Raw genomic sequence first — 19,996 nt, 5'->3', positions numbered from 1 at the left:
TAGTATATAATTCTTGTATCTCAAGTCAAGAAATTCTCACATAAAGCACAAAACAAACACACCCGTATGCATACGCATAACCCAAAAAATTAAAAACACAAACAAACACAACCTTATACCCTTCATCCAAATCACAATCAACAGCCTCATCAAACCAGGTGCCACCCAGTCGTGCTTTATTCTTCTCTCCTCTTCCCTTCAGGTTTTATTTAATGATTGCACACTTTCGCAGTTTCGATTAGCCTCCACCGGATTCGTTATCGAAGCTTCTCTGCCTGCCAGGGTATGCCTACGCACACGACTCCCTCGCCATGTGCTTATTTCAATTTCAATTACAATTTTGATTGTTTGTTTGTGGAATTGCGGAAAGGTCTGATTCGTTGCTGAATCTGTTCGGAAATTATTGAGATTTTAATCGCGAAATTGGATCGGATCTTGTGTCGATCGAATTCTGCATCCAGATACGGAGCTTGTGTTGGATTGATTTCGATTATTTTTTTACAAGTTGATGAATCTTTTATTTATCGATTTAGCAGATCTGGATCTATGTTGTATGTGATTATGATTACTCATCGATTAACTGTGCTTTTCGGTGGCGAAATATCGCGTGCATCATATGAATCAAGATGGTGGGATGTACGGTCATTTTTCGTCTTGGATTGTTTTTGGCTGTTTTGTATTCGAATCTATTTTTTTGATTGAAAGTTTGAGATGTGATGTTTTGAAGGATATTTGATGTTTTGGAATTTAGTGTCTGGATATGGTATTGTCATTGTTGCATAATTTTGTTTGGAGTAAATGATAGCTCTATATCATTTGAAATAAGAAATGGTTCTCTTTGAAAGCATTTAAAGAAAGACTTAGTCGCTAGAAGCCATGTTTGGAATGCCATGAACCACGAGACAAATAATCGAGGCAAACTGTAAATACTATATATGAGCTACAACTATACGATAGACGAATCAAGTGATATATATGTTCCTATTTTTTCCAAGAACATAACCTCGACGAGAAAGGATTGGTAAAGAATTTCGAATTTCTTTTAGTAGCGTAGTCATCTATTTTTGCAATAATGTTTATTATTTTGGGTGTGTTTACTTTGTGAATTTTTATTATTATTAATTTTCTCTTGTGTGTTTGAGATTTGGTTTTGGATAAAATATGAATGGATCTGATGTTTTATATAGAAATTCAGTATGTTTTTACAGGGAATTGTGATGCTTCATAATAAAGAAACTGAAAAAAAGAAGTAAAGATAGCGTTTGTAACTTATCCTATCTCTATTTCGACTTGAATATATGAATTTTGAGCTCATATGGCATCATGCCATTATGGAATAAGATTTGGAGGCGAAACAATTTCTCCTCAATGTCATGTTTGACTTGGTGCTATGAGAGTAGAAATTTTGATACAAAGTGAATGATTTTTCCATGTCAAAATTCAATTCCAGCTGAGCCTCATCCAACTCATAACTTCCATTATTCTAATATTCAAATGTGGTGTGTTTGTAATTGCAGGTACTTGTAAACAAATCGACACTCGATTATAGGAGCATCATAGTATTGGAGAATGGTCCAAAGGTTGATTCCTACTTCTCTTTTAGATGTTGGCCCTGTTTACCATCTTCACTTTAGGTATAAAATCATAAAGAGAAAAACTGTAGGTTCATGATTTAAATTATGGGATAATTAATCATATAGGATTAGAACCACATTCGTCAAAGACAAGAAAATGGTCAGTGTTAAATAAGGCTCCTTGTGAACCACTTCGAGTAAGATTATTTACCTTTTTTTTTTTCTCGCTTTCATTTTAACAGGCATGGAGCTCAGGAATGTGCATGATTTACCATGTTGCAGTGCTTAGACAGGATCAAGCATTTATGTGCTTTGGTTCTTCAATGTTGCGAGCATGACCGGCAATCGAGGGGCCTTGAGGATCCCGAGATTCTTGCACGAGAGACTGTTTGTATACATGCTATTACCCTAATCCACCCCCTCCGCCCCAATACCTAAATTCAATAAAATCCAAAATCAGAAAAAGATCATTAAGATACTCAGTTCTTGAAACAGCTGTTAATTGTGACCATTATTATTTTATTTTTTCGGTAATATTTTGGATTGTGACATTAATAAATTTTCTGTATAAAGAAAATTAACATCATGTGAATTCTCATGCATCTATCTTATTTTTAACTAGATATAAAAATTAATAGAGTGGTAAAAATAGCCAGTCTTGACATCCATGATTTCTTGTTGGATACAGTTAGTGTGAGTGAAATCGAAGCCCTTTATGAGCTTTTTAAGAAGATTAGTAGTGCTGTGATCGATGACGGGCTGATCAACAAGGTATTGTATATGATTTGCAAAGATAACAATTTTGTGGTTCTCACATGAAGGCAAATTTGCTCAAGTGATTCTTTATGTTATTGTTATGCAGGAGGAGTTTCAATTAGCATTGTTCAAGACGAACAAAAAAGAGAGTTTGTTTGCTGACCGGGTACTCCAATTCTAACTTAATTTTGTTTACTATTAACTTTTTATGCAGTTAATAATTTTCTTTTTGTGATATTTCATATACTGTTATATTTGTTTTCTATGTGCACTACGGCATGTCTTGATCCATATGACAATAGTCATACATGAATTAAATGGATTTTTTCCTCTGTGAAATGCAAAATCGAAATTCTATCATCTTATAACTTGAAAATAATTCAAAACAACCAATCCATGACGCACCAAGATTTCAATTGTGCTTTTGTATAACCACACACCATTCTTATGTTCTTTCCTAAGCAAAAAATTGAGGGTGTTTATCCCTTCGAAAAGTTTTATACCTAAAGAATTTCACATGTATATTTTTTGTGTTTTCAAGTAGCGGTTTACTCGTTATTCGCTATCCCGGTAGTGTTTTAGGAGTCAAGAGTCAACCACTATTTTCTGCTCTATGAGATTGACAACTCTTACCCATATTTGTTTCATTATGATTTCAAATTAAAATTACTATTATTCATTTTGCATGATTTTTAATAAAAATACACTATTTACTCTCACAAAACGTCATATTAAATTACTATTCAAATAAAAATTCAAATCAACAATTTATTTCAAATCATTTTCAAACCATAACCAAACAATGCGGGCTTTTTAACCTATTTTATATTTGATTGTAAGTCATTTACTTAACATCTCCTTTCTTATAGTAGTCTTTATTGCTGATTTTCCTATTCCACAAGGGAATAAAAATGAAATTGACTTTGACATATGACTCTTGCATTAACACTTGAAAGCATATCCTACAAATGTATTTTAGCAATATAGAAAGTCCAAAGAATTTTCTAATTCCTTTTTTGTCTTGTGTCTCCAATTTGGGGACCAGGTATTCGACTTGTTCGACACAAAGCATAATGGAATTCTTGGGTTTGAGGAATTCGCCCGCGCTCTCTCTGTGTTCCATCCTAATGCACCCATTGATGAAAAGATTGACTGTAATTCCAAACTTGCTCGTACAATTTTGTTTGTATTCATGAAAAATCAGCTTTAAAATGTCCGTTCTTCTTTTGTCGCAGTTTCTTTCCAATTGTATGACCTCAAGCAGCAAGGCTTTATCGAAAGGCAAGAGGTAATAATTACAGTCTCACACCCAATATAACGCATCTTGAAACCCTTGAAATCAATTTGCAGCTCATACATATAATGTAATTCTTGTTTCTGTCTGCCTACTTATATTGTCTGCATTAAATGGGATCCTTGTCCGGACGTTGCATGATGATTTCAATAATAGAAGTAGTGTTTAAATTAGATGTACTCTCCTTAATCTTGTAGTTCGGTGGGACATGATCTATCCATACACATACACTTAAGTGTATAGTGGTTCGCTCGGAATCCATTCGATTTCTAGTCATGTTTGTATGTCAGTTGTGTTATACTTCCTTTGTCTGCAAATAATAGATACATTTACTGATTACACGTTAATTTAAAAATAATACTAATAGTATTTTATATTCGGCAGATATGATGTAATTGTATAAAGTCTAAGGGCTAACATTTCATAAGAAATATATGCTGAAATGAATATTTTGGTATTTTTACTTGAAGTGATTTGGCACATTTTATTAATATTGTTGGTCCATATTTATTAAATAAGAAAATGAATATATTGTTAGCTGACGAAAGAGAAATATCTAAAAGAAAAGCATAAAAAGGTGAGTGCATTGGTTTCTTAAAACTCCTTCGATGCGACTCAATAGTTTTGCATAAATCTATAAATTGTTTACATTTTCTACTTTTAATGATTTAAACCACTTGTCTTTTACTCCCATATACAAATTTTTTGATGTTTTACACTAAAATAGGTTTATTAAATGCTAAATGTGTAATGTTTTCTTGGGAAAAAAATAAAAATATTTAATTATAGTTTGTATAGTATTGAATGGAAAATTGCTTTCACTCGACTCATATTCAGTTTCCTATTTGCAGGTAAAACAAATGGTGGTTGCGACTCTTGCTGAATCCGGTATGAATTTGTCGGATGAAGTTATCGAGAGCATCATAGACAAGGCAATCCATCAACTCATTTTATTTCATTTTTTATTTTTTATTTTTTCTATAACAAGTAGTGTTGGTTGTTTAACTGAGTTTGCGGATTTCCTTGCAGACATTCGAAGAGGCCGACACAAAGCATGACGGGAAAATCGACAAAGAAGAATGGAGAAGCCTTGTCATGAGGCACCCGTCCCTTCTGAAGAACATGACTCTTCAATATCTCAAGTAAGTGAATTGAATTATATCGACAGACTTGTGTTTCATTTGACTCGACTTTTACAAACTCGTTTTATTCTGTCTTTCTTCTTAAATAGGGACATAACGACTACATTCCCGAGCTTCGTATTTCATTCGAGGGTCGAGGATACCTGAGGATGGATGGGGGTGTGGTGTTGTTTGCTTGTAAATCCTTAATTTGTTTCGTTCCTATTTGTACTAAAATTGGTTTAAGTTGCTGTGGTGTTTGTTTTTTTGCCTTAAGGTTTGTTCTCTTTGTGTAATTTGTGCTGGGAAACTTTGCATTGGTGTTTTGTTTTGGTTTTTTAAAGATACTCCGTGGAATGATATTTTTATTCGGAGCATTTCATGTTATTTTTCGATTAGCTGTTAGGTTTCCGTGCAAAATTAATAAGACAACAACGCATATATGATTACATGTAATAATTCTAAGAGTAAAATTGAGTGCGGGCGTAGTTGCCGGGTATTAAGTTCAATCAAGTTCAATCAGGTTTTACTCTGTTATAAGAAAAATTTGATGAAGGATGACTGAGTGGGATGAATTTGTGATGGTAATGTTATGTGTTCAAACTTTTGGAATTTTGATATTATTATTATTATTTTTTTAAATATTCTATTAAATAATTTTTTTTTTATTATTCTTAATATATATATATATATCTTTTTGAAGTGATTTTTAAGCTATCATGATTGCTGAATTAAAGTTATAACAACGCTCTCTTAAACAGCGCAAACGGGACCTTCGACGTTTCTTTCCCCTACTAATGGATATGGCGTGAGAAATTCAAAGAATTTTCAATTGTAAGAAGTGGAATTTCGACGCCGTAGCTTGGGTTTAACCACCGCCGGCGATCGAACGGTTCATACCCGAGAAATATCCGGGCGAATTCCTTGATCCGAGTTTTGTGTTCGTAGAATTGTTTTTGGCCATTGTGAAATGATGAATTGGTTTTCAGCTGGTTCTGGTGATGGCGGGGATTCGCTCCCGCCGGCGGCGACGTCGTCTTCTCTGCTGGCCGATTGGAACTCCTACGCCGCCGCTAGATCCTCGGATGAGAGTAGCAGCGGTGGCGTTTTCGATATTGAATCTGCTGTTCGGTCCGCCAATGAGACCGTCTCCGGCACCTTCAGCGTGTAAGATTCCAGATCCCAACTATTTCCGCCTTCCCCGATTCTGATTTCTAGGGTTTATCGCTTGCGTTTGAAGTTAGGGGTTTTGCTAAATTTCGAATGATTTTGTTTGGATCTGTGCTTTTTCATTTCCGATTGTTCGTAAATTTGCCCTGTATCGTGACATTGGAGGTAACTAGAAATCATTCATTGGTGTTGTTTGTTGAATTAACCATTGCCGAATTGATTTGCTTGCGTTACCTGTGCTGTTGGAATTTGATGAAATAAATCCATTTTGCAGACAAGGCGCTTTACGATCAATCTGTAGCAATATATATACACACACATTGTGAGCTTGCCTGTCAGATTTTCACAGCCTTGTGTAGGTTTTTGAGTTGGGTTTTTGGGTTTCGCTAAATAGTTGTTTGGTTTTGATATAAATAAATATTTATGTAATGATTGAATGTGATTTTTGGTGTACTACAAAAATAAAAATAATAAGAGTTTGAATCGATGTTTTTTAAGATAAAAAATTTAGTGAATAAATAGAGTTTGAGTCTCAACAAGTTCATTGGCCATTTTTACTTTTTGATTAAGGTATACTTGTTTGTCAAGTATGTTAACAATGGTATGCCATCGTGTGAAAATCGAGTAGACGGGATATGTTTAACAGACCAATTCCCTGATGATTGACACTACAAGTGTAGAACCGTCTTTATCTCATAATGTGTTACTTTTAAGATTTGGATTGGGTTTAGAATTTATGAATATTAAAAGTTCTAATTAAAATAGTGGTTGACCTGATATAAATAGGTGTTTAATGTGCCATATTAAATGGAAAATTTTGAAGATTGATTTGAAGGTTTTGGGAGGGAAATTGTTTGATGAATAGTGTGAGACGAAAACCAGACCTTAAGAAACAAACCCTTTAGTTTATGACTTAATCGACAATCTTGCAGAGTAAACGTGGCTGTCTACCTCTAGCTATGATCATGATTCATGGTATTTTGGTTGTTCCAAGAACCAGTAAATATGATATGTTCTAACAGAAGAACCAGTAAAAATGATATGTTCTAACAGAGGAATTCCCTGCTGATAGAAACTATTAGCAAGAGAAGGTCTAGATGAAGACTGTAGGAAAAATTTGGAACTGCCTCTAATATTTTTAGATTTTATTTTGGCTCTAGATGTAACGAATGATCTTGCATAGTAAACATGATTGTCTAGTGTGAATTGTGGTATGCTCCTTCTGCCAAGAACGAGTAAACATGATAAAGCCAGGGAAAAACTTCAGAAGTCTCTGAAATTTTATATTTAATTTTGGTTTGATATATATAACACTAATGATCTCACTTGATTAAGGATTGTTTGATGATCTCACTTAATTCCATATCTCGTTTGACAATTCAGTACGAAGTTAGATTATTTCCAATACTTGAATCCTAGATTGATTTCAGTTGTCCAATTTGACTTTCCTACCCTCCCCCCCCCCCCATATATATATAAGTATATCAATAGCGAATTAATCGATTTTTTTGCAATTCACTAAGGAAAGCGTGACGGCAGTTGTCATTTGGAGACTACTCCGCAGTGTTTGTGTGTGCGTAAACACTCACGTATAAATTCTTCCTCCTAAAGTTCTATTATTTTGTCAGGGTTTCCAAAGGAGTGAGAGACATACCCGGGAATTTCCAGTCTGCCACAAGCAGCATCCCTTCAGGAAAGGCGCTTATGTATTTCGGTGTGCTCCTGGCAAGTGGGGTTTTCTTTGTGTTCATTGCATTCTCTTTATTTCTCCCGGTTATTGTATTGGTGCCTCAGAAATTCGCCATCTGCTTTACTGTCGGCTGTACCTTCATCATTGGGTCACTTTTTGCCCTCAAAGGTCCGAAGAATCAGTTCAACCACATGACATCAAAGGAGGTTCGAATCACTTCAATGCATCTTTCTATTCTCTTTATGGACTTTATATTTCCATCATATCAAATATCTAATGTTCTTTTTCAACTAATTTTTGCCAGAGACTTCCCTTCACATTAGGGTTCATTGGTAGCATGGCGGTAACCATTTATGTCTCCATGGTGCTCCATAGCTATGTTCTATCCGTCCTCTGTTCCGTGATTCAGGTACTAAAGCTGTTTATGCACCTTTGGTGTATTAATTACGAGGCGTTTGAGTATATAAATTTATGGAGATATGGGAATACTAAAAAGCTGAATAAAAAACAAGTAATTGACGTGATGTAAATAGTTATTGAATATAATGCTTTTGCATAGAATATAAGTTTTTTATTTAATATTTTAAATGAAAATTAAGTATATGATGTGAAATTTTTTAAAATGTATTATTGATAGATAGTGGTAAAAGTGATTTAAAAACATACATGAACACAGCCTAAAGTTCTTGATTAAAAGAGTATGCATACCAAATTTATCTTATGGACCTAATAAGCGGATAAATTAAGGTGTGTGGGATTTGATTTGATTTATTTATTTATTTTATTATTGGAAATTAGATTTTGGATGTTATATTTCGAGCAAAAAGGAAAGCACTGTAAATTAAAAACATAAGCACACCCGTAATAATTATTTCATCTGACCCTCATTTGTGACGGGCTTGTAGGTTCTTGCTCTAGCTTATTATGCAATCTCTTACTTTCCGGGTGGATCCACGGGGCTTAAGTTTATAACATCCTCTTTGACATCTTCGATTATGAGGTGCTTCAGCAGGTGACATCGATAACCCAACCTCTTTGTTTCTTCTTTATGCCTTATGGATATTGAACATAGTTGGAATGGAAAAGTATATGTACCCTTGTGCTCTTGAAGTTTTTGTATAGTAAAGATTGTGGCTATACTTGAGAATCTACTTTGTGTGCACATTTTGACATTCGAATGCACTTAAGATGTATGTGTGATTTTGAATTCAAAACTAATTTTGTTATATTCATGTCGAAAACTTTTAGTTGAATTTTATACTATATAAATAAGGCATGTATGAGTAAGATTTGTGTGGGGTGTACTTAGAGTTGATAACTAGCCGAATCAAAAAGAATTTCAAGTGATTGTGTTTGTTTGTTAATGTTAACGAACAACAACGCTCATGTTTGTTTGTTAAAACATTCAAGCTCGGTTCGTTGGGTAATTTTATTGTTCGAGTTCGTATTCGGCTCAATTAAACTATATACTCCCTCCATCCTAATTGAAATTATCCTATTTATTATTTTCGTCCGTTTCATTTTAAAGTATTTATTTTTTATTTTTATTTTTTTTAAAAAATCATATATTAATATCAAAATACCTTTGATTTTTATTTAAATTACAAATATACAATTATTTTATAAAAAAATTAAAAGCAAAAATGTCAATCAATAAAATATTATTATTTTTTAATTTACCAGAAAATCCAAAGAACTCCGAGGAAGGATATGATATTGTATTTTATTTTTAAATTCATATATATAATATATTTATTTATTAAATAATTTTATTTATTTATATATTCTATCAATGCTTGCAAACAAGTTAAATACTTATTTGTTAATATAAATAACATATGAAATAAAAGTTATAGCTTTACATAATTAATATTACAATTGATTTCTATGTAAAAATATATTCGCAACGATTAATGACTAACCAAAAAGAATGTAGTGTTGATTTTCCCGTCATAGTCATGAATTATGTAAATTTCTAAAAAGAATATAAGTATGAATAATACTAATACTCTATCCGTCCCAAAACTATATATTCTAGGTTGTGTTTGGTACGGAATTTAAGGAATATTGATATTGGATAAAAAGTACGAATAAAAAATAGCAATTGTGTAATAATAATAAAAAAAGTAATGATAATTTTATAGTGATATAATTATTTATGAAAATAAAACTATTATTTTAAAACACGAGGGAGTATATATAAATTACACATGAAATAAAAGTTATAGCCAGCATATTACAATTGATTTCTACGTAAAAATATATTCGTAATGGCCAATGACTAACCAAAAAGAGTATAATGATTTACCCTGTCATCGTCATAATCATACGTAACTCCTCATTAAAAAAACAAAACTCCTCATTGCATTTTACATTGGTAACTTTTCTTTGTCCGTTATCTCCTGTCAATTCTAATTTTCTTCTATTACACATAGCAAAACTTACATTGTACTAACATGATTTTCTACACAATTCACCACCACCGTTATATTTTATCCATCCTAATCACATGTTTATCTATCAGATCCTACAAGCATACACAAAGTGACAAAACTCGACGAGCGCGGCCGCCTCCTCTTCCGACGAACCATTCCCTTCATCCTCCGGAACTCTCCTAAATGCAAAAATCCCGACGCCGTCGTTGCTCCCGTTGTTATAAAGCCAACCGTGCACGTCCCACAAGATTTGCACCGGGATCTCATCGATGATGATCGTGTCGTTCCCCCTAAACCTCCAATGCAAATTGGGAACCCGAATCGACTCCCTCCCGTCCACGACGATCCACATCTCCGGATCGCACGGTCCCGTCAAAGAAGCCTCAATCATTATGCTATGCTCGCCGTTCCGTCCCAATGCCATTTTCGTGCAAAAACACTTCTTCGCATACACAATCTCCTTCTTGTGCACCAACATCGTCCCCTCCAAACAAATTCTCGACTTCGTCCTCTTCACCGCCTCGTCCCGTTGATCGCCGAGCAACAAAACCATCTCCCCCGATGACACCATCGCCACGTAGTAGCTGGAGTCCGGCTCGGGTCGCGAGCTGAATTTCGCCGCCCGTAAATCCCAAAATACATCGAAGCGCTTCTCCGCGACTCGGAACGTCTTTAGGCCTTTCTTCCCCCAAAATTGCCATGTTTTTAGATCAATTTTGCAGGTGTAGTGATTCTCCTCCTCCTCATTGCCGGCGCCGGTGGCGGTGGAGGTGGTGGCGGAGCCGCCGGTTGGATTTTCGACCGTTATGTATAGAGTATGGCTGATCATTGTCTTTGCCCAAGTTACCGTTACATGGCAGAAAATCTCCTCTACCCTGACTTGATGAATGCACGTGACGAAATTGTTGGTAGGGTCATTTGGTCCCGGATCTTCTACTGGAGCTTGCGCGGACGTTCTAGAAGGTTCTACCATCCTCGAGATATTTCCCGAGCAACCACCATTTCTAAAGGAACCCTAACCCTAATTGAGAAATTCGCAGGAAAATACCTCAAATCCACGGCATTTTTTTTCTTTTAAAATTTTAATTTCTTTTGGTTTTTTCAAGGGGCTTTTTGGCGATTCCGGCGTCCGATCATCGTCTCCGCCTCTGAGTTTCGTATTTCAGCCCTAATTTCGTGATGGAGGGAGAATTCTCTCCGCCATTGCTGCCTGGTTAGGTTAGGGTAGGGTTCTTGCCTTTTCTTCTCCTAGGCCGGCCGGCGATGGATGCTACGGCGAGATTCCGAATGGGAAGAGCTTCGGTTTTGAAGATGAATTCTGGAGGTACGTAAGAATTGATTTTCAGAGAATCGATGAGGAAGAAGGTAACGACGTAGCCATTGACCATTGTTGTTGTTTTCGTTTTCATTTTTCATGTTTTTATTTTTATTTCTGATTGCCTCCAATATTATCCCTTTCTATATTTAGAGATAAATAGTTGCATTGATTTATTTTGATAAAATCATAATTTGTATGATGATGGATAATTCATGCACTTTGATTATTTTTGATATAATGCATGTAATTTAATTATATTAAAAAAAAGTGTTGGTCTAACCAAAAAACACATATACATCATTTATTAAATAAAGTATAATTTCGTCTGCCCAATCAAACGGACCCACGTCAACTGGGCCTGGTCCATTTGACATCTTGAGTTAATTATAATGGGTTCGTTTATTTCTTGTCCAGAGCCGGACTAGGAGGCTTGGGCCCAACATAATAACTCCGACGACCTACCTCCGGTCCTTCCACCTCCGCTACGGCGGCGAATTCAGGTGCGCCGCTTTGTACTCCGTGATCTGTCCATTTTTATTCTTGTTTTCGGAAAAAAATAAAAATTGGTGTTAGGATTGAGGTGTTTGAGTTTGCGGTTTGGAGGCGTGAGATTTGACTGTGCTGCGGTGGAGGAGTCAGAACTGCGAATTGCTTGTTTTGTCAGTTATGGCTGTTCGTCATTGTTTTACTGTATTTTGAACGCGTGGATTGATCATCGGCGTTTGATTTTGCCGAGTTAAGTTGTGGATTTTACTTTAGAGATTTATTACTATAAAATTAAAAATGGCGATCTTCCTTAGTTTTCTGGTGATTGATTTATTTCGTTTACTGTGTGCGCCGGATTTGGAGTGACAGTCAGGTCAGTTTTTGGATGACTGCAAGGGCATAATAGTCATTTCACTTGCGGCTCAGCTGAGAGCCGAAGCCGATTGAGCCATCGGCTCGATACTTACCATACTGGACGGACGGACGTCCTCTGTTTGGCAGTTGGCAAACGCAGCGGCGAATCGGAATTGCTCTCGGTTGCTCCGTCGAAGCCCTAAGATTCCACCGCCGAATCCTGCATTCTACTGGTCCGAGACTTGTCTTTTGTGTCTTTGCGGTGCCGATAAGAGTACCGATCGGCGATTCAGTTCTCTCCGCTTGTTTGTTTCTTGGTTTATAATCTACCATGGCGGATAAACAAGTTGTTAAGCGTGCAAAGTACAAGTCTTCAGTCAAGGATCCCGGTGTCGCCGGCGTTCTCAAAATGGTATTAAACCCTAGCAATTCGCATTATCTATAAAGACAGGGCGGTGGATTTTCTGTGTCATTAAGTAGGAGGGTGAAATACGATGTTTCTAAACCCCTTTGTGAACCCTTCCATCCTGTAGACGCATTAATGTTTATGGGACTCTTAAATTGCTATAGGATTCATAGGAACGGACTTTGGATGTTTTTGATGTTCTATGCTGTTTTTTTTGTGTGGTTTTTCTTTCCAGAGGATAGAAAGATTTGTGTTTGTGCCAAATGATCCTACAACAGCCACAAAGCTAAATGTGGAGTTTAGGATGATAAAAGGTGCTTGTTTCTTCTGCCTTAATATTTTCGACTATTGCCTATGGTTCATATTTAATCTATATCGAGGGAAACAACCAAGTTTTTTACTAGTTATTCAATGCAATTCAATGGCCACTTATGTGTTAGTATTTTTATTGAATCAACAATTTACAGGTCATAAGTTTACAAAGGAGGGTTCAAGTAAGCAGGCACTACTTAATCTTACCCAAGACCAGGTTTGTGACCGTTAGATTGCAGAACTTTTCCTTCTGAAATATCCAAGCATTAATATGTAGACATTGTATTTTGTTATTTGCAGGGGGTAAATTACATTTTTGAGTTTGATAGCTTTGCTGATCGAGATGCATGCCGGGAATTTGTTGGTGAGTCTCAAGCATCAACATTTATTCATCATCTTTCAGAGTGTACACATTAAGATTGTTTATTGGAAGATGTGGTTTGTTTGCTATACACTAGTTTGTGTCACTGGAAAATGAAAGAAATTGATGTATTATCAGCCTGCAAATTACTATGCAGTTGTTAGATGTGTTTTTTTGTCTCCTAGAGTTGAACAAGTAGAATGTATGATTTGTTTAGTAGCTGTGAGGAGCATGTTTTGGATTTAGTTGGGACATAAGATGTTATAACTTGCTTAGAAAATTGGTTTTTGTGGTTCAGAGTAAGTTAATTTGAATTTTATGCATCCACTTATGTTAAATTATGACTTTGCAAGACAGTGCATATATCCGTTCATTTTTTCCTATTGATTGCACATAAATTCTTTGGGGCTGTGGGCTTGACAATGACTATATATAACTTTCCGAGCAGCCACTGCTATTGCACATCATTCTGAAGCTGGAAGGCTGATCAATGAAAAGTCTGATGTCCCAGTGAGCAATGAACAACTTAGTAGAGCAGAAACTGAACGAAGAATTAAACTACTTCAGGAGAATAGGTAGGTAGAATTTCTTGATTTGTGAAATTTCTTATTCTTGTATTAGAAAAACCATTCCATTGTCACAATATAATTTATATCTCATTCATTCTTGAAAGTAAATACAATCCTTGTCATTTTGGTTTAATATCCCTTCAATTTGAGGACTGTGCTCTCCCATGTTCTTGTAGAGGCCCCTCAATCAGATCAACAACGTGTAATTGAATGTTGAGAGGGAAGATAATTCAACATTTAGTAGTCTAATAGGAAACTTATGATTGTTTTTTTAATTTTTATTAAGTCTTCTTTTGTGGGTGTACTGAAATAGTGTAAGTGACAGTGAATTACAGGCGCTTCACAAGCAATTTGTATTCGGAGGTATACTGACAGATGATGAATTTTGGGCTACGAGGAAGGTTAGCTAATTGAACTTTGAATCAGTTTTGTTCTCTTTTTTAACAAACATAGAAAACATGAGAATAAAACAAGAAATGCAGTTTTATTCTCTCAAGTCTCAACCATTGAGTTTCCCCTTTATTGCGTACATAATATATTATATCCCAATATTTACTGGCATAAGTAAGTCTGCTGTTTGAACAAACATGTTGATACTTTTTCTTATTTTTTTGGTATCTATTTGATAAAAAGGTGTTATCTAGTTGATTTCCTTACCATTTGACTTCTAGGAAAAGATTTGTAATAATTGCAATCTTCTGTAAATACAGAAATTGTTGGAGCACAGCGATAGCCGAAAGCCAAAGCAGCGTGTGGCATTAAAAAATGAAATGTGGAGCGTGAAACCATTATCTGATGGTCAGGTACAAGATATCCCTTACATCTACACTTCCTTTACATGTCCAGCATAATGTTAATGTTCAAGTTGCACTGTTTTTATATCTACTTGTGTTTGATTGCTCAGACACAGCTTCAATTGTTAACATTGTAGAAGAATACATTTAAGTTTAAAGCAGCTTGTCTATTCCACATTAACATATGAATAGTTTGATGAGGTAGCTGCTGTTTTAGTTTACGCTGTACTTGTCATTTCAATCAATGTGTATTATAACCTCTGTGCTTGCCGCAGTATGTTAGAATCAACTTTTAACGACCTTTTGTATATGACTTGATTAATTAGAAAAATAGATTGCTCACATCATTCTCAACAATGTGAGTACCCAGCTGCCTTCATGTTTAAACTTTTAAGACAAATCATAAGCCCAAAGACATTGATATCCACTGCATAACATATTGATAATAATCTGTAAAACAGAAAAGGTGTGACATCTGCATGTATTAAGAATGAAAACTTGGAAAGTGTAAAACTCATGAATTTGTGTATATAGTATCCTCATAGATATCAGGTGCCCACATATATAGAGTCAAAAGAGATATTGAGTCCGAAGGTACGGGAGGATGGTGTTTATAACTCTTGATACAAACCAAAGTTTTCACAGAAACATGAGATGATGAGAAACTTGGCACAGTGGATATGACTTATAAGAAAAGATACTATATAAATGTTTGCTTGTTTAATCATAAGATCTTATATGTGTTAATAGCTTTTTTTCGTCTATTACTTCATGCTTGGCTTATGTGCTTTAATATTCTTTCTGTGATTTATCATATCGACAAGAGTGCTGCATTTACATCATAGTTTATATGTTTTCAGTCCAACAGAGTGACGTTTAACTTGACACCAGAAATCATTCATCAGGTACATTTCCTTTTTCCTTCCTGTTATATAACTGCCCATTATGTGTGTGTGGAGCAGTAATCCAGATAGATTTTCTTGTTGCACAAGTTCACAATTACATTGACTTTGTCTGGGACTATAAGCATTGGACAGGAGTGGAAAAAACAGTACAGGATTATCTCAAATTTTTTAATTTGTTCTTTGAACAACACCAAAACTTTCCTGTGTCCACTAACATATTTTGAATGAAGTGAACTAGTTTTAGCCATTTCTCTTTAGGGTCATTCAACACCTTGTCTTCACCGAATTCTATGATTAAAATTATTCATTTGCCCTCATTCGTCTCTTTCTCTCTTTTATTTAGGTATTTATTTATTTTTTATTTTTACATCAGATGCTCAATTAAGTTTATACACACACACACACACATATATATATATACACATTTCACTGGTCCCTAATTAATTTCTGATTCTATCAGTAAGGCAATAACCTTTTGATTGAGTTTAAGTGATAACAAAAACATCTCATTTGGTAGACGAAGTATACAAGGGAAGGTCGTGCTTTATTCTATTATACTTGCTATTATAGTCTTTTAAATGGATTCAACGAAATCCTTGAATATTCTTTTTTCAGATATTTGCTGAGAAACCTGCTGTACGCCAGGCTTATTTAAAGTTTGTCCCAAACAAGGTAAGAACAATGACAAAGCACAATAGTAATACATGGCGCTCATATTAGCTAAACTTCACCTTCAGGTTGCATGCCTTTCTGTTGTTCCAAACATTTGTGGCAGTTGTAATTAGTTTTTAAATACTTGATGCTTCCCTGAAAACTGAAACTGCACTACTTCCCTATCTTTGACCACTGTATAATTTTCTTATTCTTTTTTGTAAGTTGAAATTTTGGGTCTAAAGAATATGATTTTATTTCTGGCAATCATTGAAGTGCTACTCGTGTTCAAATAAGAAGTTTTTCATGGTAAGAGTATATCGTATGTCTTCTGGTCTTGAAGCCTTAGCCACCACCCCACTATAGTGCTGTACCTGTAAAAGTGCCATGCTATGAGTTGCTAGTAAAAGATCTTTGTGGTGTTTCAGATGACAGAAAAAGAGTTCTGGACCAAGTACTCAAGAGCTGAATATCTTCACAGCACAAAAAACATAGTTGCTGCAGCAGCAGAAGCTGCTGAAGATGAAGAGCTTGCTGTTTTTCTGAAGCGAGATGATATGCTTGCAAATGAGGCTAGGAGAAAGGTAATCTGGTTCCAGTTTTTTATGTTATCCTTGGTTGAAAATTGTAAATTCAATGGTCATTAGCTGTTTTTAGATTTAATTTTATTTCACGAGTTAATATTTCCTTCAGATCAGGCGGGTTGATCCAACCGTAGACATGAAAGCTGATGAAGGTGATGATTACACACATCTTCCGGTACTTTTTACTGCTGACCCTTATTGTGTAGGCTAATTGATAGAAATGCTTCTGAAAGGTTTTTATAGCAGAAGATTCTCTCTCTCTCTCTAGCCTGTTTTTATTTGATTTTTTATTTGTTATTTTTTTTCCTGATATGACAACTAATTGAAACTGCGCTCAAGTGCTGTCTCCAGACATTACCCTTGTTAATGACACATAACATTTCCTGTTTCTTTTCTTTGAGAACTGCTTTTGTGTTGATGTAAATTGCCAAAGTTTGTTTACCTAGTTTTCATGACAGCTTTCATTCTGGTTTTCAGCTTTCACTCCTTCATACAGTGTAATTGGCCAATCTTCTCTCTTCACTATTCACTAAGCACACTTCATATATGTAGGATCATGGATTACTTGGTGATGAAACGAAGGAGGTATTGGAATCACAATATGAGCCATATCGTAGATCCTTTGCACAAGATCTGAATCAGCATGCTGCTGTTGTTCTACAGGGAAGGCTTGTAGGTAGGTTTGTGAATGCACTATCTAAATATCAGTTTTAATGTCATTGCCATGACTATCATTCAAACCATTTTGCATCATGGCATTCTGAAACTAATTAGAAAATGTATTGATCAAACTATGGTAAAATATATTGCATTGTGAGTAATAAACACATATATGAAGCCTTAATATTCTATTTATTATCTTTGAGAATAGATGAGCTAGGAGATACCAGGTCTGTTGCGGAGGCCCTTGCGAGGACTAAGCAAGGTTGGAAGTGTTCTTTTGCCTTTCAAACACTTACTGTTTACTAGCCAAATTCACAATGTGAAAGCTTAATGTTACCAATTATACATTGCAGCTGAGTTATCTGATGAGATATCCAATAGGAATTTAGAAAAAGAGCTATCGGACAAGATTTGTAGAATGGCTGAGATTGAAGATCTGCAAGGGCCGCGTGATCCTGCAGTTGCTCCTCTCAGCATCAAGGTTTGGCTGTCAGTAACTTTTAAGAACTCCAGTCTCAGGGTGCTGTTGATTTTTTGACATGCCTTCCTTCTTAAAACAGGATCCACGGGATTATTTTGACTCTCAACATGCACTAAAAGCATTGGGAGATACAGGTACAGGTGCAATATCATTAAAATCCAGCGTGAGCTCTTCCGAAGCTTATGATTCCTTAAGGGATCTAGTCTCAGAAATCAGAGGTACTGGATTGAGTGACCCAATAATGAGTCACGAGGTTGCTCTTAAGGTATGCTATATGCACATGTACTGATGTTTGTTTGTTTGTTTAAAATGTCGATTTTGGGCTGGTGTAATTATGTCAAGAGAAAATTTTCATTTGCTCCAATATATGGTCCAAGAAATCTAACTTCTTGGTGTATTGATGCATAGGTCCTTAGTGGGTTGACCCAAAACATCTCCAGCACAAAGTTTCATCTCGGAAACAATCCAAATGAGAGTGTCCTGGACAGGTTGCCGAAAGTCACTAAAGAGGAGCTTTTACATGTGAGTTTATGCTAATAATTGAACTTTTCCACAGGCATTGTGTTTCTGTTTATAAGAACGTAGCGTGTTGCTCCATAATGTATTATCTAATGAAATGAATGACGTATCTGTTGCAGCACTGGACTTCTATCCAAGAATTACTGAAACACTTTTGGTCATCCTACCCTATTACAACCAAGTACCTCTATACCAAGGTAATTATCTACTAATTCACGATTATATTGATCCACATATTAAACAGTTACGTCGTAATGCTTCAAGTTCACACCATGTTTTATCCAACTAATCTAGTTGCGGGAGAGCCACTCCACAGATCATCCCATTGCATCTCTATATTAACGCTTAGAAACCATTTTCACTTCACGGCTTCTAAAAATGCTCTGATCATTCTGCAATATGAATCCATGTTCCTACAACTATCCGCACACAGGAATGTTTCGTACCATGAAATGAATTAGCTCATTAATAAAGTGGCTTAGATGTCGTTATTCTCCATCAACAATTTCTTTTAATTAGTAATGAATGTTTAGCAATAACTTGGGATGTGTTTGTTTAGTGTTTTAGTTTAACATGTTCTTTGTGTTCGGTATAGAGTAGGGAGTCAGCAATATAAGAAATAATATTTTACGTTAAATTGTTGATTTTTCTGAGGGAATAGACTATATATATTATATAATTGTGTCAACGGGCATATATTATATTTTTAAGTAATATTAATCGAGAAACATGTATGTTTTTTTTTTTGTTGGGTGAACACACATTGAACACAGTTGTCGAGACATAATCTTCTTTGTCATCTACACCAGACCCTTATATTCTAAATATTGTGCTCGATCAGGTAACCAGATTGAAAGATGCAATGTCCCAAGTTTATCCAAAGTTGCAGGTAGGTACTCCAACATCTGCTAGACAGCGAACACTGCTATTGCTAATAATTAACGCCTTTACCATCTCATCTTTTCATGCTCTGTTTCAGGAGATCAAGGAATCTGTGCAGTCCGATTTCAGGCACCATGTCTCTCTTCTAGTTCACCCAATGCTTCAGGTTACACTAAACTTTCGATTTTGCTTGCTCATATGCTTTTCTTCTCTTCTTGACTAAGATAACAACTCCATCCTGTATCCCGATCTCCTGCAGGCACTGGATGCTGCCTTTGCACACTACGACGCGGATGCACAGAGGAGATCTTCCAAGAGTGGGGAAAAGCCAAACGGCTTCGCCTGATGGAGTTAAGTTTCTCGGTATGGTATTCAACTCGGTAACTCTCTCCTGTCCAAATGTATGTATATTTTGATCACAAAATTTTGATGCCGCATATTTTCTTGGAAGAGAATCATCATCGTCATTTACATTACATTTACATGTGTTTTGCTGTGCTAGATTTCCATGTGTAAGCTTCTCACTGATTTTGTGGGGTTCATGCTATCTAGTACTACCTCCTTTATTTTTTTATTTTTTATTTTTATTTTTGTAATTATTATTCGGTTTAGTGAGATAATTTTTGTAGTGTTCTTTTTTATTTTTGTCTTGGAATATTTTTATGAATTGC

At 35.4% G+C, this 19,996-nt stretch overlaps 4 protein-coding genes across 8 annotated transcripts; 3 read left to right on the top strand and 1 right to left on the bottom strand.

Annotated features, from left to right (window-relative positions):
• Nucleotides 1-115: 115 nt before the first annotated feature.
• LOC127253244 (calcineurin B-like protein 3) lies at nucleotides 116-5,122 on the top strand. Its single transcript, XM_051277704.1, has 10 exons — nucleotides 116-283; nucleotides 1,518-1,580; nucleotides 1,817-1,965; nucleotides 2,263-2,345; nucleotides 2,437-2,496; nucleotides 3,376-3,484; nucleotides 3,566-3,618; nucleotides 4,476-4,556; nucleotides 4,654-4,766; nucleotides 4,856-5,122. Exons 3-10 carry the CDS (start codon nucleotides 1,848-1,850, stop codon nucleotides 4,911-4,913), a joined length of 675 nt encoding a protein of 224 aa, XP_051133661.1. The 5' UTR covers nucleotides 116-283; nucleotides 1,518-1,580; nucleotides 1,817-1,847; the 3' UTR covers nucleotides 4,914-5,122.
• Nucleotides 5,123-5,468: 346 nt separating this feature from the next.
• Nucleotides 5,469-8,831, top strand: LOC127253243 (protein transport protein SFT2). Its single transcript, XM_051277703.1, has 4 exons — nucleotides 5,469-5,912; nucleotides 7,544-7,811; nucleotides 7,910-8,014; nucleotides 8,511-8,831. Exons 1-4 carry the CDS (start codon nucleotides 5,716-5,718, stop codon nucleotides 8,619-8,621), a joined length of 681 nt encoding a protein of 226 aa, XP_051133660.1. The 5' UTR covers nucleotides 5,469-5,715; the 3' UTR covers nucleotides 8,622-8,831.
• Nucleotides 8,832-10,125: 1,294 nt separating this feature from the next.
• LOC127253202 (uncharacterized) lies at nucleotides 10,126-11,013 on the bottom strand. The gene has a single exon (XM_051277651.1). It carries the CDS (start codon nucleotides 11,011-11,013, stop codon nucleotides 10,126-10,128), a length of 888 nt encoding a protein of 295 aa, XP_051133608.1.
• Nucleotides 11,014-11,218: 205 nt separating this feature from the next.
• Nucleotides 11,219-19,971, top strand: LOC127253145 (general transcription and DNA repair factor IIH subunit TFB1-1-like). Of its 5 annotated transcripts, XM_051277578.1 has the most exons (23): nucleotides 11,219-11,364; nucleotides 11,773-11,858; nucleotides 11,932-12,093; nucleotides 12,214-12,610; nucleotides 12,840-12,918; nucleotides 13,072-13,133; nucleotides 13,217-13,280; nucleotides 13,726-13,852; nucleotides 14,172-14,247; nucleotides 14,557-14,649; nucleotides 15,501-15,545; nucleotides 16,161-16,217; nucleotides 16,625-16,780; nucleotides 16,890-16,955; nucleotides 17,333-17,456; nucleotides 17,652-17,705; nucleotides 17,797-17,924; nucleotides 18,004-18,189; nucleotides 18,333-18,446; nucleotides 18,563-18,640; nucleotides 19,285-19,332; nucleotides 19,423-19,491; nucleotides 19,585-19,971. In XM_051277578.1, exons 4-23 carry the CDS (start codon nucleotides 12,530-12,532, stop codon nucleotides 19,669-19,671), a joined length of 1,794 nt encoding a protein of 597 aa, XP_051133535.1. In that variant the 5' UTR covers nucleotides 11,219-11,364; nucleotides 11,773-11,858; nucleotides 11,932-12,093; nucleotides 12,214-12,529; the 3' UTR covers nucleotides 19,672-19,971. The 5 variants fall into 5 exon arrangements, with proteins under 5 accessions (XP_051133535.1, XP_051133536.1, XP_051133532.1 ...); XM_051277579.1 differs by lacking the exon at nucleotides 11,932-12,093; XM_051277575.1 differs by having other exon boundaries at nucleotides 11,962-12,610.
• Nucleotides 19,972-19,996: the final 25 nt, after the last annotated feature.

The sequence above is a fragment of the Andrographis paniculata genome, unplaced genomic scaffold (assembly GCF_009805555.1).
Source record: "Andrographis paniculata isolate CXL003 unplaced genomic scaffold, ASM980555v1 Contig50END, whole genome shotgun sequence".
Classification (NCBI taxonomy): Eukaryota; Viridiplantae; Streptophyta; class Magnoliopsida; order Lamiales; family Acanthaceae; genus Andrographis; species Andrographis paniculata.
The sequence above is the reverse complement of the archived record's forward strand: the minus strand, read 5'-3'. Positions and strand labels throughout refer to the sequence as shown.